Below are 18017 nucleotides of genomic sequence, written 5' to 3' on the forward strand. Positions count from 1 at the left end.
TTTTTCTGAACCTCAAAAGTTCCCTGTAGCTTTACTCCAAAAATATTTTTATTAGTAGATATTAAATAATGTACATAAGGAAAAGGAGCTGCTGTTAGGTTCTGTTTGTTCTTTTACATTCCCTCTTTATTACCCTAGCTCTTCTCGTGTCTTGCCTGTTTTCTTGGGCATTTTCTTAGCATGGGGATCTTCCAGTTCCTTGGCCTTATAATAGTGAGGAGCCACCTCCAGAAGCCAACTGCTCTCAATCTCCAATACCTAGAAAGAGAAGAAAATCAGAGTTTCCCTCTGTCCAACCTAGATTCTGACTTTTTTTTTTTTTTTTTTTGGCTTTTAAGGGCCGCACCCAAGGCACATGGAGGTTCCCAGGCTAGGGGTCAAATCAGAGCTATAGCCGCAGGCTTACGCCATAGCCACAGAAACATCAAGTCCAAGCCACGTCTGCGACCTACACCACGGCTCACGGCAAAGCCGGATCCTTAACCCACTGAGGCCAGGGATTGAACATACATCCTCATGAGTACTAGTCTGATTTGTTTCCACTGAGCCACAATGTCAACTCCATGGCTATGAGTTTAAAAAAGGTTTTCTCCTTTCCCCTTTGCATGGCTAGGGAAAAGGCTACCTGGCTCTAAAACTCTATATTCAAGGAAAGACACACCTCTACATTCTGTTCAAGAGCACAAGTAGGCTACCCCTCAACAAAAGCCTGGACTTCAAGACACTCAGGACAGAGCCACCATCTGCTTTTTGCACTGTTAGCACCCCAGCACCTCCAACACCCAGACAATAGCCATTCAAATACGTGGTGAATGAATACAGTTCTCAGATCTTAGTAGATGCTGAGACAGCCAGTAGTAAGGGAAGCCTTTCTATTTTATCCTGTCTTAAACCAGTGTGCTTTTCTGTTTCTCTGTCAGGCCCAGCAAACTGAACCTGGGTTTTTAGCTTGCCAGGATACCATCTCCCACACAATCCACCTGCCCGGGCAGGGCAAGGTCCCCTCACCTGTCTCATGAATTCCTTGGTGGTCAAGACAAGTTCATGGTAGAGCAGCCAGCGTGGCTGTTCCTCAAAGAGGGAAGAGTTGGGATGAATGAACACTGTCTGCTGCTGTTTGACTGTGCGGTAGCCGCTGCGGGTCAAGCGTGCCGTGTGGTAAAAGTAACCGGCAGTGATGGCCTATGGAGCAGGCAGGAGAGGGAAGGGAGTCGATGGGAAAGGCAGGGACCCTCAGGCTCTGGGAGGACTGGAAAGGTAAGGCGCGCACGAGAAGCCACTGAGAAGGCCCCTACGGCGGACTGGGGAAGAAAGCCGGGGAAGAGCACACCTCCCACGGGGGACGGGGCACGTTCTCCGGCTGTAGAGGAGAGAGAAGTGGTGGACAACAGTGGACTAAAGAAAGGCTGACCTTCCGGACACGGATGTAGTCCCCCTGGCAGGAACTGAGACCGACTTCCACACGTTCCAGGAGCCCCTCCAGCTGTTCCCGAACATCCCGGGCTCGGCGCATGGACCTGAACTGTACAAAGTTCTCATAGCACCACTGGGAAGAGTAACCACTCTCAGCCCACTGTAAACAGAGTTAAGGGTTGGGAGGGGGTGTTAGGTAGATGGCAGGACCAGAGTCCCCGGGTCCCACTCACCCGAGCCCAGTGACCTGTGTATAAACGTTCAGCAGAACCAGGTGGTCCCCACCAGGGAGGAAGAAGTTGACTCGGGCATTGTCGGCATGGACGACCTTGTCCTTGGGTCGGTAGAAGATGGAGTTGTTGACAGAGAGCATGGCAGCCACTGTCAGGATCTCCTCTGAACAGCTGTACCTGGGGCAGGAAGGGAAAAGCGTGAGAGCCCAAAGCAAGACTCCGAAACAGGAACAGATGCACTGGGGTGGGGTGGGGGATCGCTGGGTGAGTGAGGTCCCCACAGGGGGACCACAGGATGGGCTAATGACTACAAATCAGAGAGTAGATGATTTTGGTGGCAGGGGCAGCAGTATGGGGGTCAAGGAGGTAAGGGTCGAGTTGCAGATTAAACAGTAACAGGAGTGCTCTCGTGGGAGGTGGGGGCAGGAAAGCCTGGGACCCCTGAGGCTGCCACCATGAGACGGTGGGCATTACAGCACTTTCGTCACGCTCAGGTAATGACCTTGAACCTCAACCATGGCAGAGAAACGGCATTCAAAGGTGGGCCCTCCACAGCTCCATCTAAGTGTTCCGGTCGGAAACCTTAGGAATGAGTAAGTCCCCAAACCGGCCCTCGCTCAGCACTGCTCACGGATGGAAATCTTCTGCTTCCCTTCATGCCCCCAAGTTTTCTGTTGTTAATCTTACCTACTGACATCATAACCAAAGACAGGACAGTGTCTTGCCTTTGCGGGCCTCAAAAGAGACATAAGAGTTATCGAATAACTTGTTATTTGTTACAGAATAATGCAGTGGCGAGAGCAAGTAAGATCACAAAAATGGCCCCAGAGACAGAAGGTAGGGCCAGCCTGTGTGCTGGGGGCCCGGCTGGAGGGGGCGCTTACTTCTCCGAGGCCAGGATCATTTTAGACAGCATGGGGTCCACGGGCAGCTCTGCCATCTTTCGACCAGACTAAGGAGAGGAAAGAGAGCCAGTTGAGGCCACTCCTCCCTCAGGTGTCCCTCTGCCCCTCAAGGGGTCACCCCGACCTTCCTCATGCCCCAGCCCGCTGCCTTCCAGCCTCACCGTGGTGAGCTCCCCCAGGTGGTTGAGAGCTCCCAGCGCGTACAGCTGCTCCAAAGCCAACAGCAGGGTCTCATACGGCGGAGGGTCGAGGAAGTCAAAATGCATCAGGTCATGGATCCCTGGGGAAAGATGTGAGCGGGTAGAACAGAGTCCCCTCACAAAGCCCAGGGCCTCCAGCCCCACCCACCGTGCTCTCGGGAGGACCAGGGGGATGCCGGTCACCTAAGCTCTTGAGCAGCAACACGACGTTGCCCAGGCTGGTCCTCTGGATCTCAGGCACTGTGGTCTCCTCCAGCTCGTGCTGGTAGGCCCAGGCAGTATACAGGCGGAAGCACTTCCCTGCAGCCACCCGCCCTGCCCGACCAGCTCGCTGATTGGCTGAGGCCTGGAAAGAAAGAACAATGTGTCTGCAGAAGTCGGGGGGTGTGGGCCGCTGACCCCCCCTACTCTAAGAAGCCCCCACCGCTTCTGAGCTGGGCTGTTCCGTGGGCTCAAGCCCAGGCCCACCTTGCTGCAGGGTGTGACGGTGAGCGATTCCATGCCCGTACGGGGGTTGTAGCTCTTCTGCTTACAGAATCCTGGATCCAGCACGTAAATGATGCCCTCAATGGTGAGCGAGGTCTCCGCAATGTTCGTTGCCACGACCACCTGAGCAAGAGGATGTGGGGTCATTCAGGAGCCCCACCCGCCTAGTTACCCAGAAAAAGTAATTCTCCAAGATGCAGAGCACGTAGAGATAAGGGGCAGGAGCTGAGGGGCTTTGGGCCAAAGTGAGGAGAGGGGGACAAGGCCAGCAGAAGGGTGAGGGAGATGTGGGGATCAGCAGGGCGTAACATGCAAAGTTTCCAAAAAGATGGAGTTCCCATCGTGGCTCAGTGGTTAATGAATCCAACTAGGAACCATGAGGTTGCGGGTTCAATCCCTGGCCTTGCTCAGTGGGTTAAGGAGCCGGTGTTGCTGTGAGCTGTGGTGTAGGTCGCAGAAGCGGCTTGGATCCCGCGTTGCTGTGGCTCTGGCATAGGCTGGCAGCTACAGCTCTGATCAGACCCCCCAGCCTGGGAACCTCCATATGCTGCAGGTGCGGCTCTAAAAAGACAAAAAAAAAAAAAAAAGTTTCCAAAAAGACAGGAAGGGAGTTCGGGGTTTTTTTAGAGGTGGGGCTGGGGGTGTCAGGGTCCTGCTGCACCTTCCCCACTGTCACATTCATTTTCACCTTCACACGTTACTTCCCAAAACAGCCCCCCATGAGTCTCTGCTTCTATTCCTAGCCCTGGTTACATGGCATCCGGAAGAGTCCTTTCAAAACATGAGCCTGTTGTGCCGATCCCTGCATCCTTCAGGGGCTTCCCTCCCCACCTGAGAATCACATCTAAGCCCCTTCACGCCTGGAACCTTCCAGGCCCTGGCTACTCTTCCAATCTCAGCTTCTGGCACCAGGGCTCCATGCTCCCCCCCACCTCGCCCACTGCTGAGCACAGTCTTCCGAACAAGCTCTCTTCCCTCTGCTGGGCTCACTCTTCTCCCGGATATCAGCCTGGCTCCCTCCCTTCACCTGGTTCAGGCCCCCGGCTTCACTCTCACCTTATCAGAGGGAGAGGCCTGACCTACCCCCTAAGGGCATTACCGTCCTGCCATTCCTCCCCCACTGCCCCAGAGCCAGCCTCCAGCTTCCCATGACACAGTGAATCCCTCCAGAGCATTTGTCACAAATTGACATTAGGTATTTAAGTGTCCATGTCTCCTAACTTGCATTAGATTAAACCCTCTGAGGCTAGCGACTCTGCTTTGTCCATCACTGTTTCCTCATCCCCTAGAACAGCACCTGGAACATGGGAGAAATTCTTTAAATATTTGTTGAATAAAAGTTACATTTTTTTCTCAAAATCCTCTGATGGCCACTCACTGGTCTAAAGTCCACACTCTTCCACCTGCCATCAAAGGCCCTCTCTACCCTCTGTCCAGAGCTGTTTTTAGCCTGTCTCCCACTGCTTCCCGTGTCAACCTCCCATGAGCCTGCCAGACCACTCTGACCTCACACACACCTGAGGTCCTCCTCTGATGTTCCCCGCCACTTTCCCGAAAGGTCCAGATGGAATCCCAGCTCCCTGCACACCAGGGGCCTCCTTGCTCCGCTGCAACCCACCACGCTCGCTTTCCGGATCGTGCATTCGGCCATCTCCCGGTTTCAGTCATAGTCCCCCTCCAGCTCCCGCGGCAGAGGACTGCCTGCCACTGGGCCTCGCAGCGGCAGCAGAGCCCAGGACTCGCCTTGCACGGGGCAGGCACCTACTTCCCTTTCCACTACTAGTTGCGTGAAGCAGAGGGGTGAAGAACACGTCTTTCTCCAACTGACCTTTCGGGCCCCGGGGGGCGTGGGCTGGAAGATCCGAGCCTGCATGTCGGAAGGCAGGTTGGCATAAATGGGCAGCACCAGGAGCTCCCGGATTTTGGAGCCCAGGCGGCGGCAGCGATCCTGGAGCATCTCGCAGGCAGCCTCGATCTCCTCCTGGATTTGGGGTGGGGAATACAAGGGGTCCCAGAGTCACGGGAGGCCGACCAGCCAGCCTGGTCTCCCTGTGGGTACACACAGTGAGCCCCTCCCCCACATCACACACCTGTCCTGTCAGGAACACCAGGATATCCCCGGGGGGCTGGGTCACATGGATCTGTAGCACCGACACCACGCAGGCCTCCAGGTAGTCTGCCTCTGGGGCCTGGGGAGGAGGAGGCAGGGTCACAGGAAGGCCACCTGCTAAGGCAAAGCTCTTCCCCTCCTCCCAGCTCAGCAAACACTTTATCCCAGGTCCCCTTGGGGTTCCCATCCCCCACCCCCCACCCCCCAACCGCCTTGACACATAGACGCATTCTCCCCGAGGGGCACCTTGGTATAGAAGATGTCAACTGGAAACCTGCGTCCAGGGATTCGGAAGACAGGGGCATCATCAAAAAAGGTGGAAAAGCGGGCAGTGTCCAGTGTGGCTGAAGCCACCAGGACCTTGAGCTCAGGTCGGAATCGAGCGACATCCTTGATCAATCCAAAAAGAATGTCTGTGTGCAGAGTCCGTTCATGGGCCTCATCCACCATCACCACGCTGGGGAAGAAACGGGGGCAGCAGTGAGCGAGGGGCGCTGGGCAACGCGGGTGTGACACTGGGGTCCCCAGACAAGAGGAACAGATGGAAGCAAAGGGCCAGGGCAAATGTGGGAGGAGGGGGCTCCAAGCAGAAGCCAATTATCCCACTTAAGCCAGACCAACAGAAAGTTAGAGAAGCCCAGGCCCCCGTGGTCTGCTACGTGTCCCAGCCTGGGCAGACAGCAGCCGCCAAGATCTGGAGGCTAGAAGCCAAGGCCAGGACAAGTCAGACATCTGGTCTGGATTAGAGTCAAGAGTCTCTTGAAGTCAGCAGACAGAAAGCTATCTGTCTTTATGGTTTATTTGCTTTTTGTTTTTTAGGGCCACAACCACGGGATGTGGAAGTTCCCAGGCTAGGGGTCCAATTGGAGCTACAGCTGCTGGCCTACACCACAGCCACAGACAAGCAGGATCTGAGCTGCATCTGTGACCTACACCATAGCTCACAGTAACGCCATACCCCTGACCCACTGAGCGAGGCCAGGGATCAAACCCGCAACCTCATGGATACTAGTCAGATTCATTTCCACTGCACCACAACAGAAATTCCCAAAGGTATCTGGAAATTTAAAGGAGAAAAAACAGTAAGGCAAAGCCTCTTTGAATAAGGCTAGGCTCCCAGGCTGGCTGGGAAGGAACACTTAGACCTGAGCCACCACGATCTGAGCAGCCCAGAAGTTCCCAGGATCCTGTGGGGCAGCTACTGTGCATCTCTGTGGGCCCTGCTGCCTCTTTCTGGAGAGAGGGGGGCCAGGTAAGCCCTCCCACCCCAGCCTTAGAGGGCTCTGCAGGCTTCTTGGTCTCTATGTAACTTAGCTCTGCATGGGCTACCATCCTTCTCCTTGCCTCTAGTCTTTGGATTTCCTGCCAAGGCCACAGGAGCTCACCCCCAACCTCAACCATCGTGTCTAACCCCAACAGTGACAGTCAAGTCCTCAGCCGTTTCACAAAGCGGCCTGGCTTGATGGGAAAAGCCCACACCCCGAACACTCTCGCCACGGCAGGCCCTCCATGGCTTCTCAGAGGTTTCTCCAAGGGATATGAAGGACCAAATCATGTCTGTCCCCCTGCTCCACCAGGATCCTCCAGGACCAGAAATCCCCAGGCTCCTAAGAGCTAAAAAGGCACATAGTGCTTTTGCTGGCCTGACCCCAACCCCACCCCATCTGTGAATCACTTCTCCCCCACAACACATGCTCATCCAACCCCACCCTGGCCAAGGGTAGCACTGAGAACTCCTTATTCACAGACCAAGCCACTCCAGACGTGGGCCTGAGGCACAAGGGTTGGGGCTGGGCCACTCCGAGAGTCCCTGCAATCTCTGCCACTCTACGGACCCTTTCCCATGGAACAGCCCTTCACACATTTACAGGGACCCAGAGCACCTGAGTTTTCCCGTCTAAGCTGAACATTCTAAGTTTCTGCAAGTGGTCCTCACGTGGAGTCTCAAACTCCCACAACACCACTCTACCATCCTAGTGGTTTTCTGAACTCTGAGAACAGTTGGGGAGGGTGGGAAAGGCTTTCTGGCAGCCTCTCTGCCCTCCGGTCCCATCTCAGTGCTAGGACAGTTTGAACCATAAAGATTTAAGAACAGGTGGAGTTTCCTGATGGCTCAGTGGGTTAAGGATCTGGCGTTGCCACTGCTGTGGCTCAGGTCATTGCTGTGCTGTAGGTTCAACTGCTGGCCCAGAAACTTCCACATGCCATGGACTCAGCCAAAAAAAAAAAAAAAGAACTGGTGGATAGGAGTTCCCACTGTGGTGCAGCGGGTTAAGGATCTGACATTGTCTCTGCGACAGCACAGGTTCGATTCCTGGTGCAGCACAGTGGGTTAAAGATCCAGTGTTGCCACAGCTATGGCACAAGTCACAGCTGCAGCTCAGATTCGATCCCTGGCCTGGGAACTTCCACATACCATGCGGGCAGCCATAAAAACCAAAACAACCAAAAAACCGTAAGAACTGGTAGATAAATCAGAAGAGAAGACAATGGCCAAAGTGGCCGGGTGGGAAGAAAGTAATGAAAAGCCAGAAACTTAAGGAGCTGAAGGAAAGGCACTGATGGGGAGGCGGCAGGAGATGTCACGGTGGGTGTGGGGGGAGGTGGAGGAGGCACCGCCTCCTGTGGGACACGAGGGGGCTGTGCAGTACCTGTAACTCGCAAGGTCAGGCTCAGAGAGGAACTCCCGAAGAAGCATCCCGTCTGTCATGTAGCGCAGGACAGTTCGCTCTGACGTGCAGTCCTCAAAGCGGATGCTGTAGCCGACCTGTCGAGGGGGCCATTAGTGGCTGGTGCTCCCTGAGGGGAGAGCTAGGGGACAAGGGGTAGGACCAGTGTGGGGGTGGGGGGACTGCGGGCAGCGTGGGCACCCCTCGCCCCTCAGTCCCCACAGATCTCACCTCATTCCCAAGCTTCACACCCATCTCCCGAGCCACTCGGGCAGCTACGCTCATGGCGGCCACCCTCCGGGGCTGGGTGCAGGCAATCTTCATACCCTTCTGTGTGTAACCCTGCACGACAAGCAGAACGAGGAGGTTTTCCCCTTGCTAAATATGCTGCTGGAGCCCAGCAATTCAGCAAAGTTATAAATGCCAAGGCAGGGAAGGGGAAACGGCAGAACAGACAGAAGTGGAAAACCAGACAAGAAGGGCAAACGCATAGGATGGCAGATGCAGGGTCTACCCAGGGGTCCTCGCCCAGCCTGGCAGTCCCAACCCTTTGGGTCATCAGGTTCAGGGCTCTGCGAGATTTGAGCTGGAAGAGGACAGACCGGCTGGGCAGCCCCAAAAGCAATGGAGAACAAAGGAAGGTTTAAAAAAAAAAAAAAAGAAAAGGCAGGAAAACAAGTCTTTTCACTCCTTGCTTCTTGGCCCTGCCGAAGAGTGGAGGCCGGGCTGGTGGAGGAAGGGGTCTGTGTTCACACCCACACAGCACCATCTATCCGTCTACACCTCCTTACAATGTGAAAATACTGAATGCCTAGCAGGCACTGACAATGTGGCCCCAAGTGGGAACAGAAAGGTGAGAGGGGGGCGGTCCTAACTCTCAAGAACCTCACCAGTTAGTGAAAAAGACTAAAGGACTGCAGAGGAAAAGGTAAACGACTGCTCAAAACGCTGCGTTAAGGAGCCGTGACAGGGCTGCCGGTACCTCCTCAAAGAGGTACTGCGGGATCTGGGTGGTCTTGCCCGAGCCGGTCTCGCCCTCGATGATCAGGATCTGATGGTTGGCGACGGCGGCCAGGAGCTCCTCTCGGAAGGGGAACACGGGGAGGCTGCGGCGGACGGCCTGGATGGACTCCTTCTGCTGGGCCTGGGTTGGGGCGGGGGGAGCTGCCGGCTCCTGGGAAGGAGGACCAGGGCTGTGAGCCTCGGGCCGGCTCCCCAGCCTCCACAGGACGCCCGGCTCACCCTCTCACCTCGTCGCCCTGGAGCTGAGTGGCCCGGACAAACTCGATGGTCTCCTCTTCCTCCAGCACCAGCTGATACTTGGGCTCCTGGGAGGCCGCATCTCGGGCCCCAAACTTGAGGGACGCTGCCCCGAGGCGGGCCTCCTCCCAGCGCCGCTGCTCCTCCCCAGGGGCTCCAGACTCCTCCTCCACGAGATCCACAGCTCGTGCGGGCTGGGGGAGAGGCGGACGTGAGGACAGCCATGCTCCCTCCCCAGGGTCCACCACCCCCAGTCGCCAGCCTGGCCACGGTGCGAGGCAAGGCAGGGGCCAGCCAAGCACCCCCAGGCCCTGGAAACCTCTGCTCCCCGCACCCCACCCCGGCTTGGGGACCCCCTCGCCTCACCTGTCCTCGGGTCTCCTCGGGCATGTGGTAGCGATTGGTGGCCTCCAGCTTCTCCTGTTCCCCAGCCGCCCGGTACTCCCGGGCCAGATCCCGCACGCGCCGCTTGTATTTGAGCTCCCGCCGCTCGTGTCGGCTCAGCTCCACGTCCCCAAAGAGGAACTCCTCGTCCGCCAGCTCAGCCTCCAGGTCCTCAAGCTTCTCGCGCTCCCGCTTGGCCAGGTACTCGCGGCGGGATTTCTTCCGCAGCTCAGGAACCTGGGTCGGCACACGGCAGTCAGGACCTTCTCTGGCTGGAAGAGGGACCTTGCTCCCTGCCCACCCTGAGGACAGCCTCCCTGTCAGGCGGGCTCGAGACCCTAAAGATGTGTCCCCCACCTTCCTTCCCTCTGCACAGAGCAACCCGACGGATGACGTGCCCAACTGGACCCCTTTGAAAGTTGCATGCTGGCCCCCAGGCGCTGCCCTCCAGCAGTGGGACCCAGCGGGCTGGGCCTCCCGGGCAGCCTCACCATCTTGGCCAGTCTGGGTATCGCCCAGGGGTAGGGCAATGATGTGCATTTTTATAGTCTCCTCTCGCTATTTTATTCAACTTAGTGGAAAGGGGGAAAACGAAACAACTGATACCAGCATTTGGAAGGATAGGTCTTTAACTGAAAACAACTGAGACAACTGGAAACCACTGGATAAGCCAAAAATAGGTACTCTTCCACCCCAATGACACGCTCCCTGGTCTTGAATCAAATGACTGTAGTTTGGGGAAAAGGGAAAAATAAATTATACACAAATAAGTTGGGAGTTCTTGTCGTGACTCAGCAGTAACAAACCTGATTAGTATCCATGACAATGCAGGTTTGATCCCTGACCTCGAACAGGGGGTTAAGGATCTGGTGTTTCCGCGCTGCTGTGGATGTGGTGTGGGCTGTCGGCCTCAGCTCTGATTCTTAGCCTAGGAAGTTCCAGATGCCACAAGTGTGGCCCTAAAAATAAAAACTTTATACAAAAAGGTTGGTAGTACAGCATCAGAGTGGTTCTGTGAAGCCAAATGTAAGGAGGGATGTTTAGCTCGGGGCCTAACCCCTCCCCCTCAGACAATGGGTGGTTTGGTTCCTGTTTCCTTTCAATGGAGGCTTTTCAGGACACCAGTGGATGATAGAAGACTGGCCACATGCTTAAGGCCTTCCTCAACTCTAACCATAAGCCCTCCCACTGTGGCTACATGATCTTTCCTGTGATCACAACAACCTCCTCTGCTAGAGGAATAAAACCCCATCACCGCTCCTTAGGGGCCCTGATTCTACTCAATTGCTTGGCTTTTCTTGTTTGTTTTATGAAGACTTAAAATGGAGTTTATGCTCATGACCAGATCTGAGAACCATAATCAAATACTCCTTCGGCCTGATGGGTAAGGCAGATGGATGTCTTTTTAAAACATGGCCAAGAAGGAGTTCCCGTCATGGCTCAGTGGTTAACGAATCCGACTAGGAACCATGAGGTTGCAGGTTCGATCCCTGGCCTTGCTCAGTGGGTTAAGGATCCGGCATTGCTGTGAGCTGTGGTGTACATCGCAGATGCGGCTCAGATACTGCATTGCTGTGGCTGTGGCGTAGGCCAGTGGCTACAGCTCTGATTAGACCCCAACTTGGGAACCTCCACATGCTGCAGGAGTGGCCCTAGAAAAAAGACAAAAAGTAAATAAATAAAATAAAACATGGGCAAGAAATAGGGCAATTTGAGCATCAAAAGGAATAGTGATATACAATTGTAAGACAGGGAGAAGTAAAAATTCACGAGCCCAATGTGACACACATACGAATAAAGTGGATAAAAAATTTGTACCAGTGAAGTGATTATTATACAAAACTATTTACTCTGAAAATCATTTGCCCTCCATTAAAAAAAAAATTATTGAGCAGCCAAGTATTTTATAACATTATAATTTAGAAAGGATTTTTTTGGCCACACCTATGGCATGCAGAAGCTCTGGGGCCAGGGATCAAACCTACACCATAGCAGCAATCTGAGACACAGCAGTGACAAGGCCAGATCTTCAAGCCACTGAGCCACCAAGGAACTCCTGCCCTTCCTCTTAAGAAGGAATTGTAGTTCATTCCTTGCTGATTTTTTTTTTTTTTTTTCAGGGCCGCACCTGCAGCATATGGAAGTTCCCAGGTTAGGGGTTAAATCAGAGCTGCAGCTGCAGGCCTACACCACAGCCATAGCAACTCGGGATCTGAGCCATGACTGTGACCTACAGCACAGCTCATGGCAACACCAGAGCCTTAACCAACTGAGCAAGGCCAGGCAACTCCCCCTTCCACATTTATTGACTAGCTTTGGGTTTTTTTATTTATTTTTTTTGTCTTTTGTCCTTTTTAGGGCCGTACCCGCGGCATATGGAGGTTCCCAGGCTAGAGAGTCTACTAGGAGCTGTTGCCACCAGCCTCCACCAGAGCCACAGCAATGCCGGATCCTTAACCCACTGAGTGAGGCCAGGGATCAAACCCACAACCTCATGGTTCCCAGTGGGATTTGTTTCCACTGTGCCACAAGGGGAACTCCTGACTAGCTTTTTTATATAAAGAAGAACTTTTCCTTAGCAGCAAGGAATGGGAGTTCCCGTTGTGGCTCAGTGGTAACAAACCCGACTAGTACCCACAAGGACTCAGGTTTGATCCCTAGCCTTGCTCAGTGGGTTAAGGATCTGGTGTTGCCGTGAGCTATAGTGTAGGTCACAGACGTGGCTCAGATCCAGCGATGCTGTGGTTGTGGTGCAGGCCGGTAGCTACAGCTCTGATTCGACCCCTAGCAAGGGAATTCCCTATGCCACAGGTTCGGCCCTAAAAAGACAAAAAAAAAAAGTGGAAGGAATGTCAGAACCCAAAAATCACCGTCTTGCAATCCTCTGTGAAATAAGTGACTCAGGAAAGGATTAGCAGTGACTGCCAAACCATCAGCTGAAAGGCTGTTGGTAGGAAGGATATAGGCAGCTGGACAGTATGGCAGCCCGATGTGGAGGGCACATCACCACCCAACAGGTGTTGCCACCACAACTGTTTAATCAGAGTCTAAGCAAGGTGTAAACCCAATTTCAACTTTTTTTTTTTTTTTTTGGCCATACCCATGTCATATGGAAGTTCCTGGGCTAAGAATCGAATCCGGGCCACAGCAGCAACCCACGCTACAACTGTGGCAAAGCCAGATAGATCCTTAACCCGTGGCACCACAGCAAGAACTCCCCAGTTTCCACTTTAATGTGCGCACCTGGGGGAACTTAAAACCACAAGATGAGGATCAGATAAATCCGGAATGTAGGACATGGTGCAAGTTGAAACTGAAAGTCAGGAAAGCGGAGGGAAGAGGGAAGGAAAAAAACAAATTGAAGACACCTAACGACCAAATGCAATGCATGACCCTTGACTGGATTCCAGTTTGGAAAAAGCAGTAATTAAAGACATTTTGGGGTAACTAGGGAAATCTTATCGTAGGCAGGTTCTTAGTTGATATGTGAGAATCATCTTCCTGGGTCTGACAATGGCACTTTGGTTTTAGAGAATGTCTTACTCTTACCAGGTACATGCTGATGCGATAAAATGCCATTATGTCTAATACTTCTAAATCGTTCAAGAAAAAAGCCAACGGAGTTGCCATCGTGGCTCAGTGGAAACAAATCTGACTAGTATCCATGAGAACTCCCAACATGTCCTTAGGTCCCAAGAACAGGGAAAGCTCACACTTCCCTAATACACAATGTGATCTGATCCTAAGGAGTCAAAGAGGGTGTATGGGCCACTCCCTTCCCTCTACAACTTAAGTCCCCCCTCAGTAGGCTCCTGTCTATCAAGCCCCCTCCTCACCCAACACCCCACCCCGAGAGTAACCCAACACTCCGTCAGCAGCCCCACTGTACTTCCTCTGCCTCCCTTCTCCCCACCCCTAACTGTCCCATCAGAAAGACTTTCCCGGAGTTCCCATCATGGCTCAGTGGTTAATGAACCCAACTGGTATCCATTAGGACACAGGTTTAGTCCCTGGCCTTGCTCAGGGGGTTAAGGATATGGCATTGCCATGAGGGGTGGTGGAGGTTGCAGATGTGGCTCATATCCTGCATGGCTGTGGATGTGATGTAGGCTGGCGGCTACAGGTCCAATTAGACCTCTAGCTTGAGAACCTCCATATGCTTCAGGTTCCGCCTAAAAAAAGCAAACAGGGAGTTCCCGTTGTGGCGCAGTGGTTAGCGAATCCCACTAGAAACCATGAGGTTGCAGGTTCGGTCCCTGCCCTTGCTCAGTGGGTTAACGATCCGGCGTTGCTGTGAGCTGCGGTGTAGGTTGCAGATGCAGCTCGGATCCCGTGTTGCTGTGGCTCTGGTGTAGGCTGGTGGCTTCAGCTCCAATTCGACCCCCAGCCTGGGAACTTCCATGTGCTGTGGAAGCAGCCCAAGAGATAGCAAAAAGACAAAAATAAATAAATAAATAAATAAAAATTTTAAAAAATAAAAATAAAAAAAGCAAACAAACAAACAAATAAAAAAAAAAAAACAGAACAGAAAGACTTTCCTTTTGTCTCCTGGGCACTGGGACTCACCATGGCTTTCCGGTCTTCCTCAGCCATCTTGAGGCGCTTCTGAGCCTCTTCATAAGCCTAGGAGAAGAAGGCAAAAGGCCCAGAGAGGACTTTGTGAGGCCCAAAGTCCCCACACCCATTCTCTTTCTAGAATCCCCAGGCTCAGTCAGGTGTTCTCCAGCACAAAGAAATGTCCCCCCTCACTGAGGACTCTCTGTGGTTACAGGTCCAGCAGAGAGCCTTCTCAGCCGGAAGACGCCACTGGCGGCAGCTCCTGTCTTCCGAAAGGTCACTTTCTGCAATCACACCAAACCTCAGACGCAACTTCCTGGGGATTTATGGAACGTGCTGCTCCTACAAACCTTCTTGTCTGAGCGCTCCAGGACGTTGCGAGTTCGATCCTTGTCCCGCTGCCTAACCCGCTCCGCAAACGCATCCCGTTCCTCCAGGTCCTGAAGGCGCTCTCGCTCTGTCCGCTCCCACTCATCCTCCGACTCTGGCTTCTCCGTCTGTGGTTTACTCCCCCTGCAACCCAGCCCAGAGGATTAGCTAAGGGCATCCTGAGGCCTGCTGTCCCATTATCCACCCGCCCCATCCTCTCTCACCCCCCACTTTTGGTCTTTTTAGGGCCACCGCACCCATGGCACATGGAAGTTACCAAGCTAAGGGTCCTACACCACGGCCATGGCAACTCGGGATCCAAGCCACGTCTGTGACCTACACCACAGCTCACAGCAATGCCGGATCCTCAACCCGCTGATTGAGGCCAGAGATCGAACCCGTGTCCTCATGGATACTAGTCGGGTTGGTTACCACTGAACCAGAATAGGAACTCCTCTCTCACCCTACTTCTGACTTACCCTGTGGTCTTCTTTCCTTTCTCAGGAACTTCTTCCTCCTCTTCTTCCTCCTCTTCCTCCTGACGTTTCTTCCTGAGGTGTTTCCGTTTTTTCCGCTTCTTCTGGAGACTGCTCCCGGCCCTGCCTACAGCCTCCTCACTGCTCTCCTCACTGTCCTCCAGCAACCTGTAGGATCGGTTCTTTTCCAGCAGGGCTCGGGCCTCTCGCTCAGCTGCCCGAGCTGGCTTTTCTGCCACTGCCTTCCGTGGGACCTGTCAGAAGAGGAGAAGACAAGGGAATGTGGGCAACTCCCGATCCCTGCCCACCTACTCAGCCCTGCTCCTAATTTAAGGAGCAATTTGTGGGGGGGTTTTTTTTGTTGGTTTTTTTTTTTTTTTTGGTCTTTTGAGGGCCGCACCTGAGGCATATGGAGGTTCCCAGGCTAGGGGTCCAATCAGAGCTACAGCTGCCGGCCTATACCACAGCCACAGCAACTCAGGATCCGAGTCACGTCTATGATCCATACCACAGCTCATGAATCCTTGACCCACTGAGCGAGGTCAGGGTTCGAACCCGCATCCTTGTGGTTGCCAGTCAGAGTCGTTAACCACTGAGCCATGACGGGAACTCCAGGAGTAACTTGATCTTCAACTGGCCTTCATTCTCTCCCTTCCCCAAGACCTTGCACCAGGCCCACCAGCCTGAATGGGACCGCTCAGCTTCTAAACTTCTTTTCAGTAATTCATTTAACAAACATTCATTAAAGCCTGTCCTGTGCACCCACTGCTAGGCATTAGGGATACTGGGATACATTAAGAGAAAAATCCCTATCCTCATGGAGTTTACATTCTCAAACAGTTCTCAACTGTTCTGCCTCCCTTCTTCCCAATGACTAAGTCATTCCTATACAAGGGAGTTCCAGTCGTGGTCAGTGGTTAACGACTCTGACTTGCAACCATGAGGATGCGGGTTCGAACCCTGGCCTCGCTCAGCGGGTTAAGGATATGGCGTTGCCTAGAGCTGTGGTGTAGGTTACAGACGTGGCTCAGATCCTACGCTCCTGTGGTGTAGGCCAGCAGCTGTAGCTACAATTGGATCCCTAGCCTGGGAACCTCCATATGGTGCAGGTGCAGCCCTGAAAAGATGAAAGACAAAAAAAAAAAAAAATGTCATTCCTACACAAGGACTGACAAACTGACAAGGATTGTTTTGCAGAAGCCTGTCACGTACCTGGCACTGTACCAGACTCCAAGGATACAGTGGTGAACAGATTAACAAAAAGCCCTGACCCTCACATCACAATGTTCTAATTTCATCTCTCACTAAGCACCTTGTAGGACGGATGCATCAGGTTATCTGCCATCCTGTAAACAAGCTCAATACTTTCATTCTTTTTTCTTTTTAGGGGCATACCTGTGGCATGTAAAGTTCCCAGCCGGGCTAGGGTCTAATGGGAGCTATTGCTGCCGGCCTGAACCACAGTCACAGAAAGGGAGGATCTGAGCCGGTGTCTGCTACCTACACAACCCACGGCAACACTGGATCCTTTAACCCACTGAGTGAGACCAGAGATGGAACCTGTGTCCTATTAGTCGGGTTTGTTACCGCTGAGCCGCCACAGGAACTCCCCACACATTTCTTCTATAACCGCACTACCCAAGGTGTGGTCTGTGGACCATCAGCATCACCTGGAAACTTGTTAGATTTCGAAATGAAGAAACGAAGAATCCTTTCCAGACCTACTGAATTAGAAGCAGCATTTTAACAAAAGCCCTAGAGAAATCCTACACCTGTTAAAAGTTTGAGAACACTGCTCTACACCGCTTAACCCAACGTACTTAAGCCGTCCTCAACCCGCAGGCGATAACGGACAAAGGATAAACGCCTGTTAACTGAGTTAACTTCATTCTCCAAACGCGCGTCCAGCCCAGCCTCACTGGGACAAACAACCTGGGGACCCCTTTCCTGCTCCACCCCCTCTCCTATTTCTCCCACGCCGGGGCCCCGCCCCTCTAGGCACCTTGTTCCAGAGTCTCAGGGCGAAGTCCCGTGCTGGCCCGCTGAGGTCCAGGGTATCAGTGTCTCGCAGGCGCTGCACAAACTCTTCCGCAGAGGCGCAGCGCTGTGCGGTACCGATCAGGAACTGGGCCACGTGCCGCTCGCTCAGCCCCAGCACCGAGTGCAGCTCGTCCTGCACCCAGCGCTCCAGCCCAGCCGGCGTCGCCATGGCGACCTATGCTCCTTATTCCCGGTCCTGAAAGTATCTCCAGCAGCCACGCTGGCGACCGGGCGGGTCGGAGGCCTGGAGCCCCGGGCCGGAACCTCTCCTCCCCAAAGAAGCTGCCTTAGCACTTCGGGGTTCGGTTGCTGACAGTCCAAAGCAATCTTCCCGGACCGCGGAGGCCGGAAGTGTCCCACTTTTCCGGCCTAAGCACTACGGTGGCTGAACGGGCCCAAATCTCGCGGAATTGTACGCGAAGCTCGGGATAAAAATTTCATTTCCTCCCTTAGTTAATCTCTCTGCCCTCCCGCTGTTGGTGATTTGTAGGTATTTCATTCAGCAAATGCTAAGATCCTAATATGCGTTAGGTACAGTTTCAGTCCCCGGGGATATAGCAAAAATCAAATCCGAAACGAATCCCGTGATGAATTTACAGAGGCTGTGGGGGAGGGGGAAATTTACATGTAAATTAAACATGTAAATTCTATGAAACCAAAAATAACGCAAGGTTTGTGAGTGTGTGTTTGCAGGAGGGCGGTAAAGTCCATTTCAAATTAGAAGATCGGTCCACTTATTACAGATTTGCCGGTGCTGATTAGGAGTGACCTTTGCTAGGACTGATACTTTCTGCAGAAATGAATATAGGTTAAGCATAAGGCAGGACTCTAGGCAGGAAGAAATTTGGGATCTGAAGGAAAAAACTCAGGTGCCTTCTCAGAAAGTTATTTTAGAAGATCTCCAAACTAATGCAC

The 18017-nt window shown here is 53.2% G+C and overlaps 1 protein-coding gene across 3 annotated transcripts; it reads right to left on the reverse strand.

The window, feature by feature from the left end:
• Positions 1-30: 30 nt before the first annotated feature.
• On the reverse strand, positions 31-17479 carry DHX16 (DEAH-box helicase 16). Of its 3 annotated transcripts, XM_047797588.1 has the most exons (20): positions 17065-17477; positions 15066-15316; positions 14568-14730; positions 14227-14283; positions 9643-9897; positions 9267-9470; positions 8999-9190; positions 8248-8358; positions 7999-8114; positions 5594-5804; positions 5328-5426; positions 5066-5218; positions 3220-3360; positions 2935-3097; positions 2713-2831; positions 2531-2598; positions 1661-1823; positions 1412-1573; positions 1009-1182; positions 31-258 (listed from the first exon to the last, which is right to left on the reverse strand). In XM_047797588.1, the coding sequence occupies exons 1-20, from the start codon at positions 17269-17271 to the stop codon at positions 130-132; spliced, it is 3138 nt and encodes a 1045-aa protein (XP_047653544.1). In that variant the 5' UTR covers positions 17272-17477; the 3' UTR covers positions 31-129. The 3 variants fall into 3 exon arrangements, with proteins under 3 accessions (XP_047653544.1, XP_047653546.1, XP_047653545.1); XM_047797589.1 differs by lacking the exon at positions 31-258 and having other exon boundaries at positions 1020-1182; positions 1412-1522; positions 1647-1823; positions 17065-17479; XM_047797590.1 differs by lacking the exons at positions 8999-9190; positions 9267-9470; positions 9643-9897; ... (2 more) ...; positions 15066-15316; positions 17065-17477 and having other exon boundaries at positions 7999-8103; positions 8248-8314.
• Between the last annotated feature and the right edge of the window lie 538 nt (positions 17480-18017).

The sequence above is a fragment of the Phacochoerus africanus genome, chromosome 9 (assembly GCF_016906955.1).
Source record: "Phacochoerus africanus isolate WHEZ1 chromosome 9, ROS_Pafr_v1, whole genome shotgun sequence".
Taxonomy (NCBI): domain Eukaryota; kingdom Metazoa; phylum Chordata; class Mammalia; order Artiodactyla; family Suidae; genus Phacochoerus; species Phacochoerus africanus.